The sequence below is a fragment of the Vipera ursinii genome, assembly GCF_947247035.1.
Source record: "Vipera ursinii genome assembly, chromosome: 9".
Classification (NCBI taxonomy): Eukaryota; Metazoa; Chordata; class Lepidosauria; order Squamata; family Viperidae; genus Vipera; species Vipera ursinii.
The window spans coordinates 7073248-7093704 of record NC_139523.1 but is presented as its reverse complement, the minus strand read 5'-3'; the positions used below and the strand labels follow the sequence as shown (position 1 = coordinate 7093704).

Here is a 20457-nt window from a genome sequence, read left to right as displayed (position 1 = left end):
TCCATCACTCTCTAGCTTGTATATAGTAAACCAATCCTTAATAATACTAAATATATATAAAAAACTAAAATAAAAAAAACTAGCATCATTCCCATCTATGTTCTTCCACAATTCACTATTACCTTAACATATTCTCATTTGCACATTAATAAATAGTTCTTACACAAATTAACCCACATTAACCCACAAAACTTTCTTCCTCTTCCTCTGTAGTAAGTTGTCCATTAATTCCAAATTAAAAAAAAAATCTATTACCATACATAGCATCCCAAAACTTTTTTTTTTTTTTAAAAAAAAACACAACTACCACTTAACTATAAATATTTTGTGGAAGTTCGATAGATTTCTACTGGTCTTATTTTTTTTTCTTTTTTGAGCGTTTTAAGGCAGCACGCGTCACCCTCTGTTCTCTAAGATCATCCAAAAGAGTTGCAGCTTGAACTCCTCCTGTACCCTTCTCGTCTATCTGTGCATCTTCATCCTCTTGATGTTCTCCTTCTCCAGATCCCTCTGCAGCTTCCAGAAGTGTTGATGGGGTTACTTCCAAGACATTATTATAAAAATCATGCGCTTGCTTCACATTACTCAAACAGTATCTTTTGCCATCATACATGAAGCTCAACCCAACTGGGATCTCCCATCTGAACCTTATATCTCTTTGCTTGAGCTCTTGCACAAGAAATATAAAATCCTTCCTTCTCTTTAAAATCTTTGGAGGAATTTCTTTTAAAACCAAAACTTGTTGACCAGCAATCACAACTTTGGTATCGTAGGCAGCTTGTATAACTTCATCTCTAATTTCCCTTTTTACAAAATAAACCACCACATCTCTAGGCAACTTTCTCTGTTTAGCAATCCACGAATTCACACGGAACACTTTGTCCATACCTTGTTTTAATTCAGATGCTGGATGGTTCAATACTCCCTCAAAAGCCTCAGAAACCAGCTGCTTTAAATCTTCCTTAATATTCTCTTTTAGGCCTCTAATTCTCACAGCAAACTGCATCTGGTAAAATTGGGCCAAGCTCTGTTCACTGTCAATTTTGTCTTTTAAATCTTCAATTTCCAATACTTTTGCTTCTAATAAAGCATTCTTTTGAATCAAGTCTTGCACTTGATCATCCAGCACCTCCACACATTTAGCAACTTTTTGCACTGAGGACAAAATGTCTACCTTCATTTCTCTAAGTTTCTGTTCCATCCTTTCTTCCATTCTCTGCTCCAATTTCTCCAATTTCTCCTCCATCTGTAGAAATTTAACACCCATTGACTCCAAAATTAACTGGGTATGTTTTTCAAGATCCTTCGATGTCAATACATCAGGAGAATGCAACGCCTGCAGCAATGATTGTTGTTGCACCGGAGAATTTCCAGCACTCCGAAAAGTTCTAGGGGGAGGTTTAGCCGCCATCTTTTACTTACAATTGTGACGCACTTTCACTTTAAGTTTTAAGCAAAGTCCATCAAGCTTGAGAGTAAAATAAAATCTTCTTCATCTCTTCATCTTTCCCTCTTGTACTGCTCTGCCTGCTCTTTCCCTTTCATAGTCTCTCCTTCAAGCAGGGATGGTCGCAGACGCCTGGCTCTGCTCCATAAAGTCCGGAGCAGAGACGCTGGTCAGCTGGGAGCAGCCCAGGCTACGGGGGAGTTCAATCCTTCGGCCGCCCAAGCTCCAAGCTCAGGCGGCCCCGGCGAACTCAACCCCCACCTGGGGGCTCACCCCCTCCTCTTCTCCCGAGGAGGGGGCTTCAGATTCGCCCGAACAGCTGATCGGCGCTGTTTCGGGCGAAAAAACACCAGCTGAGCCGCGGGCAGCCCGGGAAGGCTCCCTCCGTCGCCGCGGAGCCACCGGAAGTCATATCAGTATTCTTTGTAGTCATATTTGAGTGGTGTCTGTCGCTGCCTGATCCTTCCCTGGTATCTCTGTCCTTAGGTGGAATTACTGTCTGAACTACACTGAATCTGAATCCTTTAAGCTCCAGTCAGTAAATTATTTTTACTGATATTGTTCAGAAAGAGTCTGGTAGCATATTTTGGGATGATCAAACTTTGTTTTAAAAAAACAAACATAAGCTGCTCTGATCTGCAGTTTGTTTCATCAGATGCATGGAGTGGCTAAACTGACAAGAGAATGAAAATTGGGATAGGTGTGTGGGATAGTTGGTAGGGATTGTTGCTTTTAAAATAATGACAAAAAGAAAAAAGGAAAGGAAAAAAACGCATAGAAAATACAAGGGAAAAACAGGGGGAAAACCCATGATATATAATATATATCATTTAAATAGTAAATGATGTATATATTGCAAGTATATATTCATTTATGCAAATATTATTCTCAAGTACATATTTATTTTTAATACATTTATAGAACTGACATGCTCATTTTTAACACACTGTATTTTGTATAACTGAGCCCCATATTTCATTATATTTGTCCATACAAAGTCTACATCTCCAGGCAATGCACTCATAGATGGCAAGTGTAATCAGGCTGCCAATCCACTGAGTAAAAAGGGCCAGACATTTATCTTTCCAATGCCACAATATTATTATTATTTTTGCTGGCTATAGTACGAGCATAAATAATCCACTTACACTGTCTGATTCTCAAATTCCAAGCACCAGCTGTGTAGTACCATTGATTAACATAACTCTTCTCTGCTGACATTATATAATTTATATGTTTATGTACCTGCGTGTAGTTTGTTTTTGCCCTGCTTAGGTGTGTGTCAAAAACCATTAGTAAATTTATGATCTGCATCTGTTTTGTTCTACCATCTCATAGAGTTTGACCAAAGCTGATAAAATCAGGTCAATACAATCCCAGTTAAGATAGCAGCCCTCAAGACTGAGGTTAAAAACAGTACCTTGGACAGCTCAAATAAAGCCGGAGAAAAATTCTTCTCTCCTCGGATGACTCTTTTCACACCAGGAAACAAAACCCAGGTGAATGTTTCGATAGGTTAACAAAGCAGAGAACACTGGCTAGACTCTGACATTTTGTAAATGGTAGCTTATTTTAATTTATTTGAAACAACGATCAAACAAACCAAGAGCCATAAAAAGTCCCTAAGCAAAAGGTGAGGTTGCTCCATACTGGAACTCGTCAAAACACAGAGGGAAATTATGTATTTTGTTTTCTTTTTAATTTGGTATATATTTAATGTTTCATTGCTATCCATTCATTAGCTGTTTTCATGCTAATTAAGGAGATGTGAGAAATAGAGGCTGAGCCAGCTATCCAGTAGGGTATAGTGGTTTGGGTATTAGACAAGGATTGCAGAGGCCCAGATCTTAAATCATTCCTCACTGGTGGAAGTTGACTGGGTAAACTGATTTTTTTTATCTACCAGTATGCATATAATCTATCTATCTATCTATCTATCTATCTATCTATCTATCTATCTATCTATCTATCCATGTGTGTATGTTCTGCATTACTATTTCAAAGTTTGTATTATCTAAATTGTTAATTTTAATTTTTTTCTCTCCTCTGTTGCATATGTTTAATATTGTCTTTTAACCAAATTCTTTGTCCGTGTCCACCTTTCCAAATTATCCTGATACTATTAATTTAGGTGTTGTTGTTGTTTTTTTTTTGTATATTTGAATGCTCATCCCCTTGTAACTGGTTAATGACTGCAACAAAGTTATTTAATGTCATTTCAGTTTGGACCCATCCCTTTCTCTGTCAGCCCTGCTTCCCTCACAGGAGTGTTGTGGTATAAAAGGATGGTAGAGCTCTATTTAACTACCTTGTGGTCCTGAAGAATTCACAGGATATAAATCTAACAAAGACAATCATGATGGTTACAATAGTAACAATAGCAATCTATCTATAGTTTGCCTTCTATAGAAGTCCCTTTGGGAGAAGGGCGGTATAGAAATCTCAATAAATTAAATTAAATGGGTACTTAAGGTATCGAATCTTGCAGAAATGTCTAAGATTTCTGCTTATTTGAAGGATCATTCGCAAGAAAGATATATTTCAGTTTGGAGGAGATGGATAGATTATATTCAGAATAAATACGGGACTAAAAAGTTCCATTTAGCTTATGAGTAGATCTTAGATTTTTTATTAATTTCAGTATTAGTATTGATTATATTTTGTTTAAGTTATTATTATTATGTTTCTAATAATTTGAATGTATCAATGTTAGAGTTAAAGCACATTATGAATTCGGTTAATTTTATAATGGATAATTTTAGTTAGATTATGATTATTATATTTATGACCCCGTATTCAGCTCTGGGAAGTGGGGGGGGGGGCAGAGGGGGTTGGGGTGGGTGGGTTTTGGGGATGTTTTGTAATAAAAAAAATTTGTAAAACTTTTTAATAAAAAAAATAGTAACAATAGCAATCGAATTATGACATTCTGTTCAAAAGGAGAATATATAGGACATTTCTTTCCATCATTATCGTCTTTGAAAACTCCTTTTTAATTCTACTCTTACAAAATAGAACTGTTCTCAGAAGGCAAATAGCAGATAACTAATGTGACACTGTCTCTAATAAAATGTCTGAAATGGACTTTGGTTAAAAGTAATTGGATTCTATAATAGCTCTTATCATGTTAATGTTGTTTCAACTGCTCTAGTTAAGGCCATTAATTTTGCTCTCATATATTCCCCTTTTCAATGGTGTCTGTGAATATTAGGTAAACATTTGTTTCTGATAGAATCCATAATGATTTGTCCCAGACATTTTCCTTTTATTGTTAACTCCCCTCTCCAATTATTCCCTGAAATTTAATTTTTGAAAAAGAATAGTATCACATGTGTTAATAGAAGAGCTTCTTATTTAATTGGATTCATAAATAGGGAGTTAATACCATACAGTGCCTAGAAATTCCCGTTGCCATTTCAGAGCTCCCAAATTGATCCGTGACAAATGTTTGGCTGAGTTTTTATGGCCTCTCTGATGATATTTTATTAGATTGTTGTTTTTTTTATTTGCACACTTGTTCAAGGAAGATGTGTTCTCTGCTGTCAGAATAACCATCTTTGAAAGCAATGTTGCTCTTGAGCTGTTCATTCTGGCGTTCATGACCTGAAATTCTTCCTACGCTATGTATATAAAAATGTTTACATTGCTTTAGATGTAGATCAGAATTGGGCATGCTTCTTGAAAAAGTAATAAGGATTCTTTAGTACAGAAGCCATTTTTTTTATTTGAAAGCTGAAAACACTGTGAAGATAATCCTTTTTACCCCCTAGACTTTGACTACTATAGAAATTTAAGTATTTAAAAAATGTAGATTGTCCCAAAGATGCTTTTTCAAAAGACAACTGGGTATTGATTTTCTTGAAAAGGTTTTACTTCTCATCCAAGAAGCTTCTTCAGTTTTGAACATTTTCAAGAAAAAAACGAAGTCCAGTTGCCTATTGAAAAAGCATCTTTGGGACAACCGTGACCTGGATGACTGAAAATCTCCATAGATTGTTGTGTGATTCTTTATTTGTGTAATTGGTTTTTTTTCATTTTGTTTTTGCATTACTCTGTATTCAGTATCATTTGTAGGAAAATAGTGGGTTGTGGTGATTAATTAGATTAAATTCTGTTAAATATTTACTAGGTTAAAAAAAAGGTAAAGGTTCCCATGCGTGCTAGTCGTTTCCAACTCTAGGGGCCGGTGCTCATCTCTGTTTCAAAGCCAAAGAGCCAGTGCTTGTTCAAGGACGTTTCCGTGGTCATGTGACCGGCATGACTAGACGCCAAAGGCGCACGGAACGCTGTTACCTTCCCACCGTAGTGGTCCCTATTTTTCTACTTGCATTTTTACGTGCTTTCGAACTGCTAGGTTGGCAGAAGCTGGGACAAGTAACAGGCGCTCACTCTGTTACGTGGCACTCGGGATTGGACCCGCCAAACTGCCAACCTTCTGATCAACAAGCTCAGTGTCCTAACCCACTGAGCCACCGCGTCCCTAATATTTACTAAGGTGATGATAAAATAAGAACAGATTTACAGAATTGTTTGCCCACCAGTTTTCTGAGTAATTGGCTGCTTTCGATTCCTAGAAAGAGTGGCAAACTCTTTTCTTAGATAAACCTTGTAGAAAGGATGGATGACTGCTATTCAAGATTAAAATATGAAGTATAAATTATGGAAACACCATTAACGTTTTTCTGGCATCTCTTTTAAAGTTAAAGTGTCTAATGCTAAGGTATCTGATGTTTCTAATGTTAATTTAATAGAGAAGCAGTTAGACTTAGTGATGAAAACAGCAAGCTAGATGCCAAGAGATTCTGAGTTCTATCCTGCCTTAGACACAAAGTCAGCTAGGCAATGACAAACCACTAATGAATTTTTCCCATAAGAACTGCAGGCATTTGTGCAGGCAATCACCAGCAGTCAAGACTGACTCAAGGGCACACCCTACACCCACACACACACCCACACACACAAACAGACACACACCCCTAATGTTGAATTTCACCTGAGCAGGATATACCATCCATTCTAGATGAAAACAAGGAAGATCACTGTGGACAGTTTGGGAAGCATTACACCCACTTTTTCTCTCTCCCTTTCTTTGCTGTTGCCAACCATTATTTCTTCCCAGAAAGTCCTTTAGTGATATGACAAGATAGCAGGGGCAGCATTGTAATTGTCTCTGGCAACAGGGAAGTATAAGCAGTTTAATTTCTGTGCCTTTGAAGTGGGGAGGCAATTTCACCTGATGGAGCACTAACCTGGCCACAAAAATTAGCTAGGCATAAAAATCGCCACTGGGTTTAACTTTTTGTTTCTTTTACATTGCATACTTGTATTGCAAGTATTTCTATGTGGGTAAATAACAGGATGCATAAACCAGTTTGACGTGCATCTCAAGGGTATTTTGAAACATGTGGTTGCAGTAGGAGTTCCTTATGCATCTTCATAAAGGAGACTCTTTTTAAAAAAATGTCTTTGACTGTTTCTGTTAGCTTCTTTTTTTCTTTTTTTTCTTTTCTTTTTGCAGGTTTACAGGAACAAATCTTCCTGCTCCTGTAATCAGCAGCAAAAACTGGCTTCGTCTTCACTTTATGTCAGATGGGAACCACAGACAGAAGGGTTTCAATGCACAATATCAGGGTAAGTTGCAGGATCCTGACTAGCCTCTAATGCTACCCCTTTCAAAAATCTGTTTCAGCTACGGTAGTTCCTAAAATGGATTGCAGATGCACATGGCAATTTTCTATTTCAATTATTTTCCTTCTCTATGATTCTCGTGTGCATTGACTAAAATATTGGGACAAACTGTACAAATGTCAGCATGAGAAATTACTATTCCAGCAGCTTTATTCTCACTCAGTGGATGTGGTTGGTGACTTAATAATATAGAAAAACTGCATGCACTTTTCCCCTCATACAATTGACAGATGGGATATAAATAATAATCATTTGTACACGTCCTTCCTAATATTCACATTATGCATGTAATTTTTGGAACAAAAACTGCATTTCAAAACTCAAAGAAATGTGCAGCGAAAAAATAACAATCATCCAAATCCATTAGTTGCTTACTGGAAATTTTGTTGGTTTCCTTAAAAATACTCATCAAATACACTTTTTTCCCTAACCTATTTCTAATATCATACCACATTCTCCTACACTGTGTTTTACTACTGCATTCTTGAAAAGAGATTAATTCAGTTTGACATTTATGCACGTGTAAGAAATTTTGATACAGCCAGTATATAATTGCATCAAGTTTACTTACTTCCAGTTCTGTGTCAGAGAATAAATAATAATGGCATTCTGGGAGAAAATGAAAGATATAGGAGTCAACAGGTATCAAACACCAGTACCAGAGAAAAGAGAGTCAATAGGGGGTTTGATTTATTCTACAACACCATTACTTTCAGCTGCTAACAGACTAACACTTAGGTCATCCAATGCAAATTAGAGCCCAACATGGAAAGCATGAGGTTCAAGGTGGTTTCAAACGGGTCTGAGGAACAAGATGGAATGGAATTCTTTATTGACCAAGTGTGACTTGGACACACAAGGAATTTGCCCAACATGGAAAGCATGAGGTTCAAGGTGGTTTCAAAAGGGTCTGAGGAACAAGATAGAATGGAATTCTTTATTGGCCAAGTGTGACTTGGACACACAAGGAATTTGCCCAACATGGAAAGCATGAGGTTCAAGGTGGTTTCAAACGGGTCTGAGGAACAAGATGGAATGGAATTCTTTATTGACCAAGTGTGACTTGGACACACAAGGAATTTGCCCAACATGGAAAGCATGAGGTTCAAGGTGGTTTCAAAAGGGTCTGAGGAACAAGATAGAATGGAATTCTTTATTGGCCAAGTGTGACTTGGACACACAAGGAATTTGCCCAACATGGAAAGCATGAGGTTCAAGGTGGTTTCAAACGGGTCTGAGGAACAAGATGGAATGGAATTCTTTATTGACCAAGTGTGACTTGGACACACAAGGAATTTGCCCAACATGGAAAGCATGAGGTTCAAGGTGGTTTCAAACAGGTCTGAGGAACAAGATGGAATGGAATTCTTTATTGACCAAGTGTGACTGGACACACAAGGAATTTGCCCAACATGGAAAGCATGAGGTTCAAGGTGGTTTCAAAAGGGTCTGAGGAACAAGATGGAATGGAATGGAATGGAATTCTTTATTGGCCAAGTGTGACTGGACACACAAGGAATTTGTCTCTGGTGCATAAGCTTTCAGTGTACATACAAACAACAAAAGGGATGATGCATACTGTATATGTGAAAGAGAAAGAATTCCAAAAATAAGTCAATAAGTCTACTTCATTGATTACAGAAAGGCTTTTGTTGTCCGTGCTGTATTAAATGATCTCAAAGGTCCCTTCCTATCCTTAGACAGTAAGATTTGAAACTCCCCGTTCTCATTATTTCCTCTGTCAATCCTTTTTTTTCCTCCAATACTTTTTTGGCCATTAAAGCCCATGGTTCAATAAACAGCACTGTGTTAGAAAGTCTAAAATTCTGAAGTAATTCCTGCTGTACACACACACACACACACATGTATGTATGTATGTATGTATGTATGTATGTATGTGATTTCCTAAATTGGTTTGAAGGAAAAACGTGGCTCCAGCCTCATCTACCGGCGGGGGTAATGACTGACATCAGACTGATGAGAGCAGCATTGCAGCCTCACAACACAAGCTTCACCACTTTGTATGCGTGTTCCAATTTTGCATGCATGCTGACAGTGGGCAGAGCTCACAGCATAATGCCATAATGACGCTTCTATCTTTCTGACGAAAGCAACAAGATCCTGCTCACACTCCTGGCTTCATCTTACTTCAAAATCTGAATCATACTTGGAAAGGGTCCCACTCTTTGCACAAGCTGGGACACTGGGCACGGTTTCCCCTAAAAGTCTCTTGGTGTACACATAGCTTCTTTTGCACATACACCCCACTCCAAAGCTCGGAGAAACATATTAACAATATATAACTAAATCAAATTTAGGTTGTATTCATACTCCCTTTTTAATGTCATTCTAGGGAAGGCAGCTCCTGTGGTGCCTCTTACAAGGATGAGTGTGCTTATTGCCCAAAATGACATTTTACAGACCCCCAATGTTACTTTGTCCTGTTGAATACAGATATGTATTAATTCAGTCAGTGTTCTCATCTCTGTCCTCTAATAGTCAAGCCAATCAGATTGGGAACTTTATGAATCATCTTTCACATTTAATATTTTGAGCTATTGAGTCATAATCTTTCAGTTGAGCATTGCCTTGTAGATAGGATGTTGCTGAGTTAAAAAAAAGGAGAGAGAAATCAGTCATGATTACTGCTGTGCTATTAAAAATACACCTGCTTGAATCATGCCTTGGGGGAAAAAAGTTTAAAAAAATAATGTGAAGTAAAGATTTTTGCTGTAATTTCCTCTCTGATTAAGGCAAATGTCAGAAGTTTCTAACCCAATGATTTTGGTAAACAGCGTTTCCCCCCCCCCCCCCAGACATAATATTTCAGTGTTTGCTATAAAATGTAAGTTTCCAAGAAGTGGAAGTGCCAGAGGATATAAAGGATTAAGAACAAATGTCTTATTGTTATTTTTTTAAAAAGACTTCTGATTATTTTAAAGGCATTAGTTATCCTTACAAAAGACAATGTTTGACATTTCAAAAGCAAACAATAGAGGTTGAAGTTATAAGCATTTGAGGATTGATTATTCTCGATCCTTCCACTTTCCACTCAAGTCACCTTTCCAAACTTTTTCAGAAAGCCAGAGTTGGTAGCCATTTCAATCCTTAGCTTCTGTTTTGTGATCCATTTTAATTGCTTTCCACCAAGAGCCTTGGTGGAGCAGTGGGCTAATGCCTCCTTAAGTAACACCAGCTGCCTGCAGTTAGTGCAGGTTTGAGTCCCACCAGGCTCAAGGTTGACTCAGCCTTCCATCCTTCCCAGGTAGGTAAAATGAGGACCCAGATTGTTGGGGGCAATTAAGCTGACTTTGTAATAATGCCGCTTGGGGTGTGTGTGAAAACCCTAATAAGCAGGCATATACATAGAATGAAGGCTATTGCTAAGCACATTGATTTGTGCTTTCAATTGTAAGCCGCCCTGAGTCTTCGGAGAAGGGCGGGATATAAATGGGATTTTTAAAAATAGCTCTTATTCCTAAGATTTGCTAAATTTCATAATATTTGCTTGAGCTCACTCAAGCAACCCACTGCAAATCAAATGAAAATGTCACAGTCTCGGTAGCTTCTTACATTTCATTGATCAGATCTAGAGATATCTCAAGATTTTGCACATCTTAATTTATGGAGGATTGTCTGTGTTTAGGCAAATGAGGGGCACCATGGTGTCATATTTAATATTCAGTGTGATGCTTGCTTTTTAATATTTAAATATGTTATATATTCTGAAATGGTGTATCAATGATAACATTTCACCCTACACCTTTTTGTGTTTAACGGGGAACTTTCATGGTTGATTTGTTTGAAAGTGATTTGTTGGTATTGATTGGAGAGATGGAAAACTGGTCAATCAATGAACTTTTTTGTCAACTGGCAAGTCATTGACTGAGATGGGTGGCCATAGAAATTGAACAAATAAATATATAAGTTGCAAAGAAGAACGAGAGAAGTCTCCCAGTGCTTTGTTTCTTCTGGAAACATAATTTGGCTTTCCAAATAATCTTAAAATTAACTGGTCACATGAAATGCCTTCTTTTTCTTGTAGCTTCTCTTCTGTTGAATCTTTTTCTCTTCCATTCCCTTTTCAGTCAAAAAGCAAATGGAGATTAAGTCCCGGGGAGTGAAATTGATGCCAAGTAAAGACATGAACCAGAAGACATCTGTGTGTAAGTTTCAACCACCATTGCATGTTGAGTGAGACTGAGCACCTTGAACATCCCATATGACTTTCCAGCAATCACCAGAATGATGCCACTCTTTTTCAAAATGGTAATGCTTGTTCTCCCCTCCTACCCTGCATTATTGCCTCACCTGCTCCGTTTAGTACTCCGTTTGCAAACACATACTAACTCTGTAAGGGATGCCTGTGTGGGAGTGTGTGCCCGTGCGTCTGCACAGTGGAGTGGGCTATATGCTGTATATATTGTTAGGAGTCCTTTGCAGGACTGCAGGGATGTTGATTTTTCATCTGTATATCATGCACTCTACTAAGTAATTCAAACAGAAACAAATACATGTTTGACAAACACAAATGTCAGAAAGCTTGGGTCAGTTGTTCAAAAGCAAACAACAAAAGAAAACAATCTAAAACATGGTCAGGCTTCTTCTCCTTTCCTGATATATTAAATGTCTTTGGGTCTATCTACTGCACAGTTTCTTAATAAAGAAGCAATAGCTTTCGGACATTCCAGAAATGGTGTGTGTATGTGTGTGTTTGTGTGTGTGTGTGTGTGTGTGTGTGTGTGTGTGTGTGTGTGTGTAAACATATGTTGTTTTGTGTCTGAGTTCTATATTTCCTTAGGGACCAAACTGGGACTGTCATCAGAGGAGGAATCTCACCACAGAACAGGGGAAGTCACAATGGTACAGAAATTGAGCAGAACTTTGTTCTCTGTTTGAGGATAAAAAGAGTCAAAGAGAAGACCTCTGTTTGCTTGAATTGTCAAGGCAATGGGTGGCATTTAGGAAGGAACAGGATGGTCTGTGGGTCAGGTTCTAATGTAGAGTTATACTTTACTTCTCACCCCTACAATGGTTTAGTCTGATTTTTGCATAGACACTTGTTTCCTCTGCACATCTTGGAGTAGCCTTATTTTTTAAGTAACTTTTGGGGCACATTTCCCACAAACACTGGTTGCTACTGTGTTTTTTCATTAGATGTAGAAAAAAGTGACCTCTTTTAAGAATGGGAGGAAAAAAACACTCCTATTCAATAAGTTTGTTGAATGTGGACATTCTGAGTCTTTATTCCATCTTGTTCTCCATCAGAGATGAAGAGACAGTAGAAAAAAAATGTGTATTTACTGCTTTTCCAAGTGATCACTGTGAAGAAAGTTTAAAAAATCTTCTCAAGACGCTAAGATATTTCACAGCTCAGATTGTTGTATTTTGAATTGTAAGCCACCCACTGAGAAAGGCAGCAATAGAAGTTGAATGAATGAATGAATGAATGAATGAATGAATGAATGAATTGAATTGAATTGAATAAATGAATGAACGAACGAACAATAAATAAATCTTGACTGGTTTTATTTTTCTTAATTCAAAAACCTACCATGGACTACCCAATCTATTACAAACTGCTGTGTAAACTATTCCAAACTGAAGTTTATGTCAGAAACCTTGCAAGTTTGAGAAATGGAAATGAGAGTTTCAGATGTGTGTTTAACTACATTTAGGTCTTGATATGAGAGAATAAGTTGGCATCTCACTTCCATCAACTCCTGTCTAGCAACATTTCAGAAAGGGGCAGGTTCCTCTTAGCATGTTGGTTACACTTGATTTTGTGGGTTTTAAATTCCCATGTCTCAAGAAAGAGACTCATATTGCCAGCTGAATACATTAATGGACATTTTCCCTAAAGTAGCTTTGGTGCCATAACTCTTTTCTTTCTATAAGAATTTTCATAGTATCAGGTACAGTAATTTAAAATTTGAGGAAAAAACAATATCATATTTGTAGTTGTTAATAATCTTCCCAGTCAGCTTTGGTGTGTTTGTGTGTATGTGCTTGGTATTGTGGTACCTAAGTTACCCATATACCAAATTCATCCTTCCTAGAGGAACATACATATAAAAGTAAATTCCTCTCCTTCAACATGCTTTAACATTGACAGATAACATTTCTGGGTGTTTTTTTCCCCTTTCACAAGGTTGTTATAACCAATTGTGGACCCATTACTGGTTTTGATTTGGGGAAACAATTTTTACTCATGTGCAGCCTCTTCAGCATAGCTTCTGTTGAATTTAGAGCCCTCTGTGAGCGGGATGGGTGGTTGAGATGTTTGATATATAAACATAAATAAATAAATATTATATGGTAGTGAATTTAAGCCCTGAATTTTGCAATGAATATTTGAGATGTGTAGCATATGGAAATGAACAAATCTATTGACCTCAGTTTTAGTCAGATTATTTTTCCCTGGTAATAGATTTATTCCTTGCCCTCTATTTCTGTATCAGTTTGTTTGGGGAGGGGAGACCCACGTGAAAAATATTGACACAAAATATTGTAGCTATTTCTGTGCTGTAATTCGGATGGCGAGGAGGGAAGGGGGGGATGCTTTTTCTAGCATGCATACTTTTTGCAAATGACTATCCATAAAATAAAGTGTACTCTAGTTCTTACATAACATCAAAAACTTCAGCATGTTTGCATATAGATTCAGACTAAATAAGTCTCTGTTCCCTCTCTAATGACATGTTTCTCTGCCCCCATTGTGTTCACCCTTGTCATGTTTCTATTGCATCTTGGTATGGCTGAACTGTTGAATCCAGATGTTGAATCAGCAGTGCATCATCTGCAACTGTCATCTTTCCAACTGCAGCAGCAAAGGTTGGCCTTGATAAGGGAGTTTGTTTTAATTATACACAAAAGATATTTAATATGCATCAGTCTCTTTGGACAGAACTGGCAAGAAAGCATGGGATCATTGATTCATTATGTCACTAGTAAACTGAGCAAACAAACCAATGTTTGTTGGAAGTGTGGGAAACTCTATTTTCTAGAATGGATCCTTGAGAAACAGTTATGTTTGAAGAATATTAGAAACTTGAAACCAACTCTTTCTCCCCTTACAGAAATTGCAGACATCTGATTCTCACCATTTCTAGTGTAGAAAGGAAACATTTAAATCTTTTCTCTGATGCAGCTGGCAACCTGTTTTCCTGGTCATATTTTGTTATTACTTTTACCAATATTTCCAGATAGGTGTTGAAAATAAAACAAACAAATTAAGTCTCGAAGCCTCATATGCTGATGGAAGTCATACTGTGATTTGACCTACATTAAGATGAGTAATGATTACACTATTATTGTTTGCATTAAATCCAAAGAGAAAGGTTATAACTGTTTCTTTTATTGAATTTCTGAAAATTAATAGCACATGTTTAGCAAAAGATACAATATTTGGTTGACAGAAACTTTCATGCATTTCTAACTGGACAAAAAAACTGATGTTCCATTATGATTTGTTTTCCTAGATACTGCTTTTCAAATGCAACTTTAAAAGATTATTTGAAAAAAAAAACATCAAGGACTGAAGAATTATAATCAATTGTTTCAGAATGTGCTTTCTGGCTGAGAATAGTTTAAAACCAGTTGAAATGCTTTGCCAACATATTTAAGATTAGGATAAATTTGTCTGAGATGACATCTTAGCCATATCCCGAACATGAATGGCTTCTGCATCCCCGCGGACAGTTTCTAGAACAGACTGGTTTAAGTTATAGCATTTTTGCATGCTGGCTTATGACAGTGAAGAAAACAAAACAAATGCTTAGCAAGCAAGTTTTCATAGTAGTTGAAACATTAGATTAATAAAAACTAAGAAGTGAAGAATAAATATGTAACCAACCAGGCTTTGCTTTTTGTGTTTTAGAAAATGGCATACTTTGCCTTTTGCCACCTAGCAAATTATTATTATTTTTTCCCACAAGCCAACAGATTGTTGAAAAGAAATTATATAAAAGGCGTCAGGACTCTGAGCATTCATTTATCTGTCCATCGACATAATAATTCTCTGAACCAGGAACAGACTGAAATGAAAGATTAAAATTTAAAATGGTCTGAACGAGGGGTGGGCAGCTATGGTCTTTTACAACCTGTAGACTTCAGCTCTCAGAATTCCTGAGCCACAACTCATATAGGGGCCATAGTTGCTCATCCCTGGTTTGGCTCAAACTGAATGCTGGGGAGTGGAGGAATTTTGAAAAAAAATCACCAATATATTTTTATTGGGTCACAGCTCAAAATGCTGGTAAGAGTTCCACTGTAAGCCTCTTCCCGCTGCCTCTTATGATCCAGACTGGAGCACTGTAGGCCACCACCCGAGTTTCCCTATACATGCATGCATGCACACAAGCACTCACAGATCAAATGTGTCATTTGATTGCACAGAAAATTATACAGGTGTCTCCTATTTCACTACTGGAAAAGAAAATGGCACAACCCCAGTTATCCCCAGCAAGTCATTTTTAAAACTGCAGAAATTGCTCAGAAATATGGCATTCTGGATGGGCAACTACTCAAGACAAGTATTTAAAATTCCATATCATTAGCCCTGTTAACTATATCATCATCCCTATGATGTTGCACCAAGTTTCATTTCAGACAGGGCAAAAGTTCAAGATACATTCAACATAGTGGAACCCGATTGATGTGTAATTCTCTTTTTCCTTCACAAGAAAATTAAGGTAATTAAGGTAATCTGGCCACCGTTTGCAATACAGGTAGTCCTTGACATATGATGACAATTGGGACCAGAACTTCCGTCACTGAGTAAGGCAGTTGTTAAATGATTCATGCCTGATTTTACAGATGCAGTTGTTAAGTGGACTGTATAGTTCTTAGCAAATTTGGCTTCTCCCATTGACTTTCCTTGTTGAAAGCCAACTGGGAAAGTCACAACTGATAATCACGTGTCCAAGGGACACTGCAACTGTCATTAATCCATGCCAGTTGCCAAGTGCCTGAATTTTGACCATGTGACTCTTGGGATGCTGCAGTGGTTATAAATGCAAGGACCAGTCCTAAGTCACTTTTGTCAGTGCCACTGTAACTTCAAATGATCACTGAACTAATGGTTATAAGTCAAGCATTACCTCTAAGCTTCAATCTCACATGATCCTGGAAGTTCAGCATTCATGCAGCTTAATGTATTGCAGTTCTTCCAACAGTGGTTGTCTGAAATTGACTCTGTGTTGTAATAAAGCTACCTGAGCATTAGCCTAAAGATTGCAAATATCTCTACTGGAAGCAACTTTTTTAGGTAGGAGGTAACTGATTAGCCTGCTGTGATACCTGCAAGAATTTCCAAGGATGCTGCTTAATACCATTCTGTATTTAGTGGCATCCTTTTCTGACAAGGAATGGCATTTTTTCTTGAAGCTATTGAGTTACCTTGGTTATGCTGTCTGCTTTCACTAGATAGAATTTGTTCGAATCTTGGATAGTGGATGAATCAGTTGATTTTTTTATTTTTTGCATTCCCCCTTTTTTCATCATTTTTTTGTTTCATAGAACAGTTCCACACCATCTCATGCATTCTGGGCAGATAATGTCAAAGTGATTTGGTGGGATTTTTCATCCTATGTGTGTATGAATTTATTTAGAGTGCTATGAATTCAGAAGGGGCATCTTGAAATATAGGAAAGGGAATGATTCTGTGTTGATTTTTGTTTTGCTTTCTTTTATTTTAAAAAAGTAACTTTTCCTTTGGAAAATAAAATATTTTGACATGTTTCCATGTTTTCTATATTCTCCCACGTGTTTCATAGACAATGTGACAGTGCCTGTTTTTAGGGGTGCTACATTTAGCCTGATTCTGCTTCCTTTTGTGGCATTAATTGTATTTCTATATGAATACCTGATTCTGCATTCTGCCTTGGTAGGATTAATTCTCTTAAGTCCTGCAGTTTTTTTTTTAATGGTGAATAAAAAGTTTTGCTATACTTCATTAAAGAAATGATCTTGTTTCTGGGAAGAAATATTCTGTTTGCTAGTAACTTGCCCCTTTGACTTTTCAAAGTGTTCCACTGTATTTCTGCCAGACATTTTTAAAAAGTAACAATGTTGATAAAAATAATGGATCAAAGGCAATCTGTTTGCAATGAGATTTGTTTTCTTTTACATGAAAATGTTTCGTCTCCAAACAATAAGGAATGTATTTATCTTTTAGTTGATTTTTTAAAATCAAAATCTGAACTAGTTGCAATAAAAAAAAACAGATCAATAAAAATTCTTTTATCAGGGGTAGGTATGGTGGGAAGATAATTGGCAAAGATATGCGTGGTATCTGAAATAAATTATTGCATCAGACAATGAAACCTTAATTAGCTGCATTTAAAGACAAGTACAAATTTGTATTGCTTATTTTTTTAAGAGGTATAAATGGATAACTAAATAAAAGCACTCTTGTTTCTAAAGAACTCTGACCCTTGATATTCACACAATGTTATCTGGAGGGCCAACTTAACAGACACGTTCTTTAATACCTCTTCATTAATTTGATACTCTATTGAGCAACTGTTTTCTCTGTTCTTTCTCTTTTATGAATGTGGGGCAGAGAGGGTCAACTATTTTCTTGTACTATTATGTCATTCATTGTACCATTGCATCATTATGAGGGCTGCCAGCAGGAACTTTCAAACCATGAAGGAGTGGGAGGGAATCAAACAATAAAATCACAACATTTTGGGGCGGGTGGGATTTGAGTTAGTGAGAATCTACAGTCTGATATGTTGTGGGCGAAGAATTCTGATATCTACCTAGTAGTTTGTTTCAACTTTGCAGGCGAAACACCTTCTGCGCATCAAGAAAATATGGCTTTAAAACCTGCATGGACCTTAATTCAAGCTGGTTTGTGACCCTCATTCTGTATATTCTCTCTGCTATCAGAGAGAGAGACTACTATTCTTTTGCTTCGTAATGATAATCTCTAGAACGTCTTCCTAATATGAGATTTCTCCAGAGAAGATGGATTGTTATTGTTGCAACTGCATTGAAGATGCTTTAAAAGAACATACAAAAAAAATCAGTCTAGGGAAGGAGTGATAATTGTGATGACTGCAACAAGTTTCAACAAAGATTATACCTCTTTGCTTCTCTATTTGTCCTCTGCATTGGGAGGAGATGTCTAAAATATGGAAGTTCAAGGGACGTGAATTATTTTCATTACATATGCATAAATTAGCTTCAGAAAATGTGGGGGGGGAGCCTTAATTCTGCAGCAAGGGAGGAAAAGATGAAACTTCATTCCCATGGGCATTGACAACTTAGCAATGGAAAAAAAATCTACATTTTAAAGAATTATTTAAAAAGTTAAGACACATTAATTTGTTCCTCCTTTGCAATGAGCTTCTAAGCGCTAATTATTAAGTTCCCATCTGTTTTCCTCCTCTCAGGTGATTTTAGGGACAGCAATGCTGCATTTGCAGTTGGCAAAGAGATGTTGGAGTCAACTACTGGCTCTTGTCTTTGAGAGTCAGGAGACCAAGATTGTTATCTCTATCCTTACTGAGTGAAAAACAAAGCCTCCTTAAATGTGAAGGAGTCACATTCTATCCTATGTCTTCCTCCCCTCCAATGCCACTGCTGTCAGAGGTATTGATAGGTAGAGAATAGCAAAACTGAGCTTGGCTGTTTTCTTGCAGATGCTCCATAGCAAAAGTACAGTAACAATGGACCCTGTTTATTTCATTCATCCACGGATCCTGGAAGTGGACAGCAAACCTAGTTGGAATTGGCCCTGCAAGTGGCCAGGTTGGTTAATTGTCCCTGTCCCATAATGATCAGAGAAAAAGACCATAATCAAAGTGAGGTGGAGTTCTCTAAATCTTCTGAACTACCTCTACTGATATATCATTCTCAGATATGCTACTGTATGCATGGTTATAATAAGCAAATGTCAAGAATATTAAATATCAAATTTGGTAACCTAGAATTCTTAACTGTTGATTAAATAAATGTAAAAAAAAATGTGCCTGAAAAATAATATCTATCATATCTTGCTCCTGTACCCCATTTCAGTGTCCACAGGTTTAGTTTGTCAATAATGCTTTCTTCTGTACTTTTTGCTTCCTAATTTACATTCCTCATAATGTGCAGTTAATTGAAACAAATAGCAGGAGTGTCCTTGTTAATCGGATCTTAATATAGGAGAGTCTCCATTTGGGGGAGACCCCACTCCTGTATAAATGGTGGGGTATTTGCATAGTAGCTCTTCCAGAAAGTATTTAGCAAGTTCTGTGCCTTCTTTAAGAGAGAAGGTGCTGTACTTATAATTGTGGTTCATAAGGTCACATTGAGTTTGTTGCAGTCGTTGACAAATTCAATATGGAAATATTCTGTGGACAGTTTTTTGAGCATCATCCTACGATCACTCATGTTGAAAGAACAGATATCCATCTCCATTTCACGAAAGAAACCAAAAGATGGGGGGGTGACCCATAGGCAGTGGTGGGATTCAGACAGTTTGCACCGGTTCAGCAGAGCCGGTAGCTAATTTTTGGTTGCCCAGGCCCAAAATGGACTTCCAGAAGCGGCATCCACACAGAAAACCAGTTGTTCACATATTCGAATCCCACCACTGCCCACAGGGTTAGTTCCCCAAACTGGCTGTGAATGGAGATGGAGCAAATATATTGTGATGAAGCAGAAATATTGCGATACAATGACTCTATTATTTGAATACGTATAGTTTTGACTATAGTCATGTAGTTAACAAGGCATCCAATTTGTCAGGGGGGGAAAAAGGCTTTACACAAAAATGGGGATTAGTACTGTACTGTTGCTTGATTTACTCCACACTTGTTTCCTAGGCATATGCCCAGTTTTATTACACATACCCCTGAAAGTGCAATGCAATAACAAATGGTTGTGTACTTGATCCTTTTTGGCTAGGGAGAAAGAGCAAGCACTAAAGTCTGTAGAATTTTGTAAGAGGCCTCTAGAGTTGGAACCCAAGCAGTAGTTCACAAGGTTTGCAGCCTCAGTTTCTCTTATGGAGGTCCTGATCCCATCCTTACAGGTATTATGATGTGTGACAGACTGCAGTGGAATCCTCTTCTAAAGAGATCCTGTCTGATTTAAATGCAAGGGCACCTATAAGCAGGTATATTACCTGCTTCCTTAAAGGGGATTCAGTTCTGAGTCATCTATGAAGTAGACTTGTCCTTTGGGGAAAGACTCCTTTTTCACTACTTGATAATTGCTGTGGACACCTCCAGCCTTTTAGATGCAGTATTGATGCAGACCAGTCACGGTGGGGATAAAATGTTCATTGACCTTTCTAAATTCTCCTTGCCCTCGAAATCTGCACTGTT

General features: G+C 37.4%; 1 protein-coding gene across 1 annotated transcript in view; it reads left to right on the top strand.

Moving 5' to 3' along the window:
* Positions 1-20457, top strand: part of CSMD2 (CUB and Sushi multiple domains 2) — a gene marked incomplete at both ends in the record, with an annotated part of 607174 nt that overhangs the window by 301541 nt on the left and 285176 nt on the right. The window contains 2 exons of the mRNA XM_083370102.1: positions 6966-7078; positions 11224-11301. Of these exons, the coding sequence (XP_083226228.1) occupies positions 6966-7078; positions 11224-11301 (191 nt within the window). The remainder of the gene's footprint in view (positions 1-6965; positions 7079-11223; positions 11302-20457) is intronic.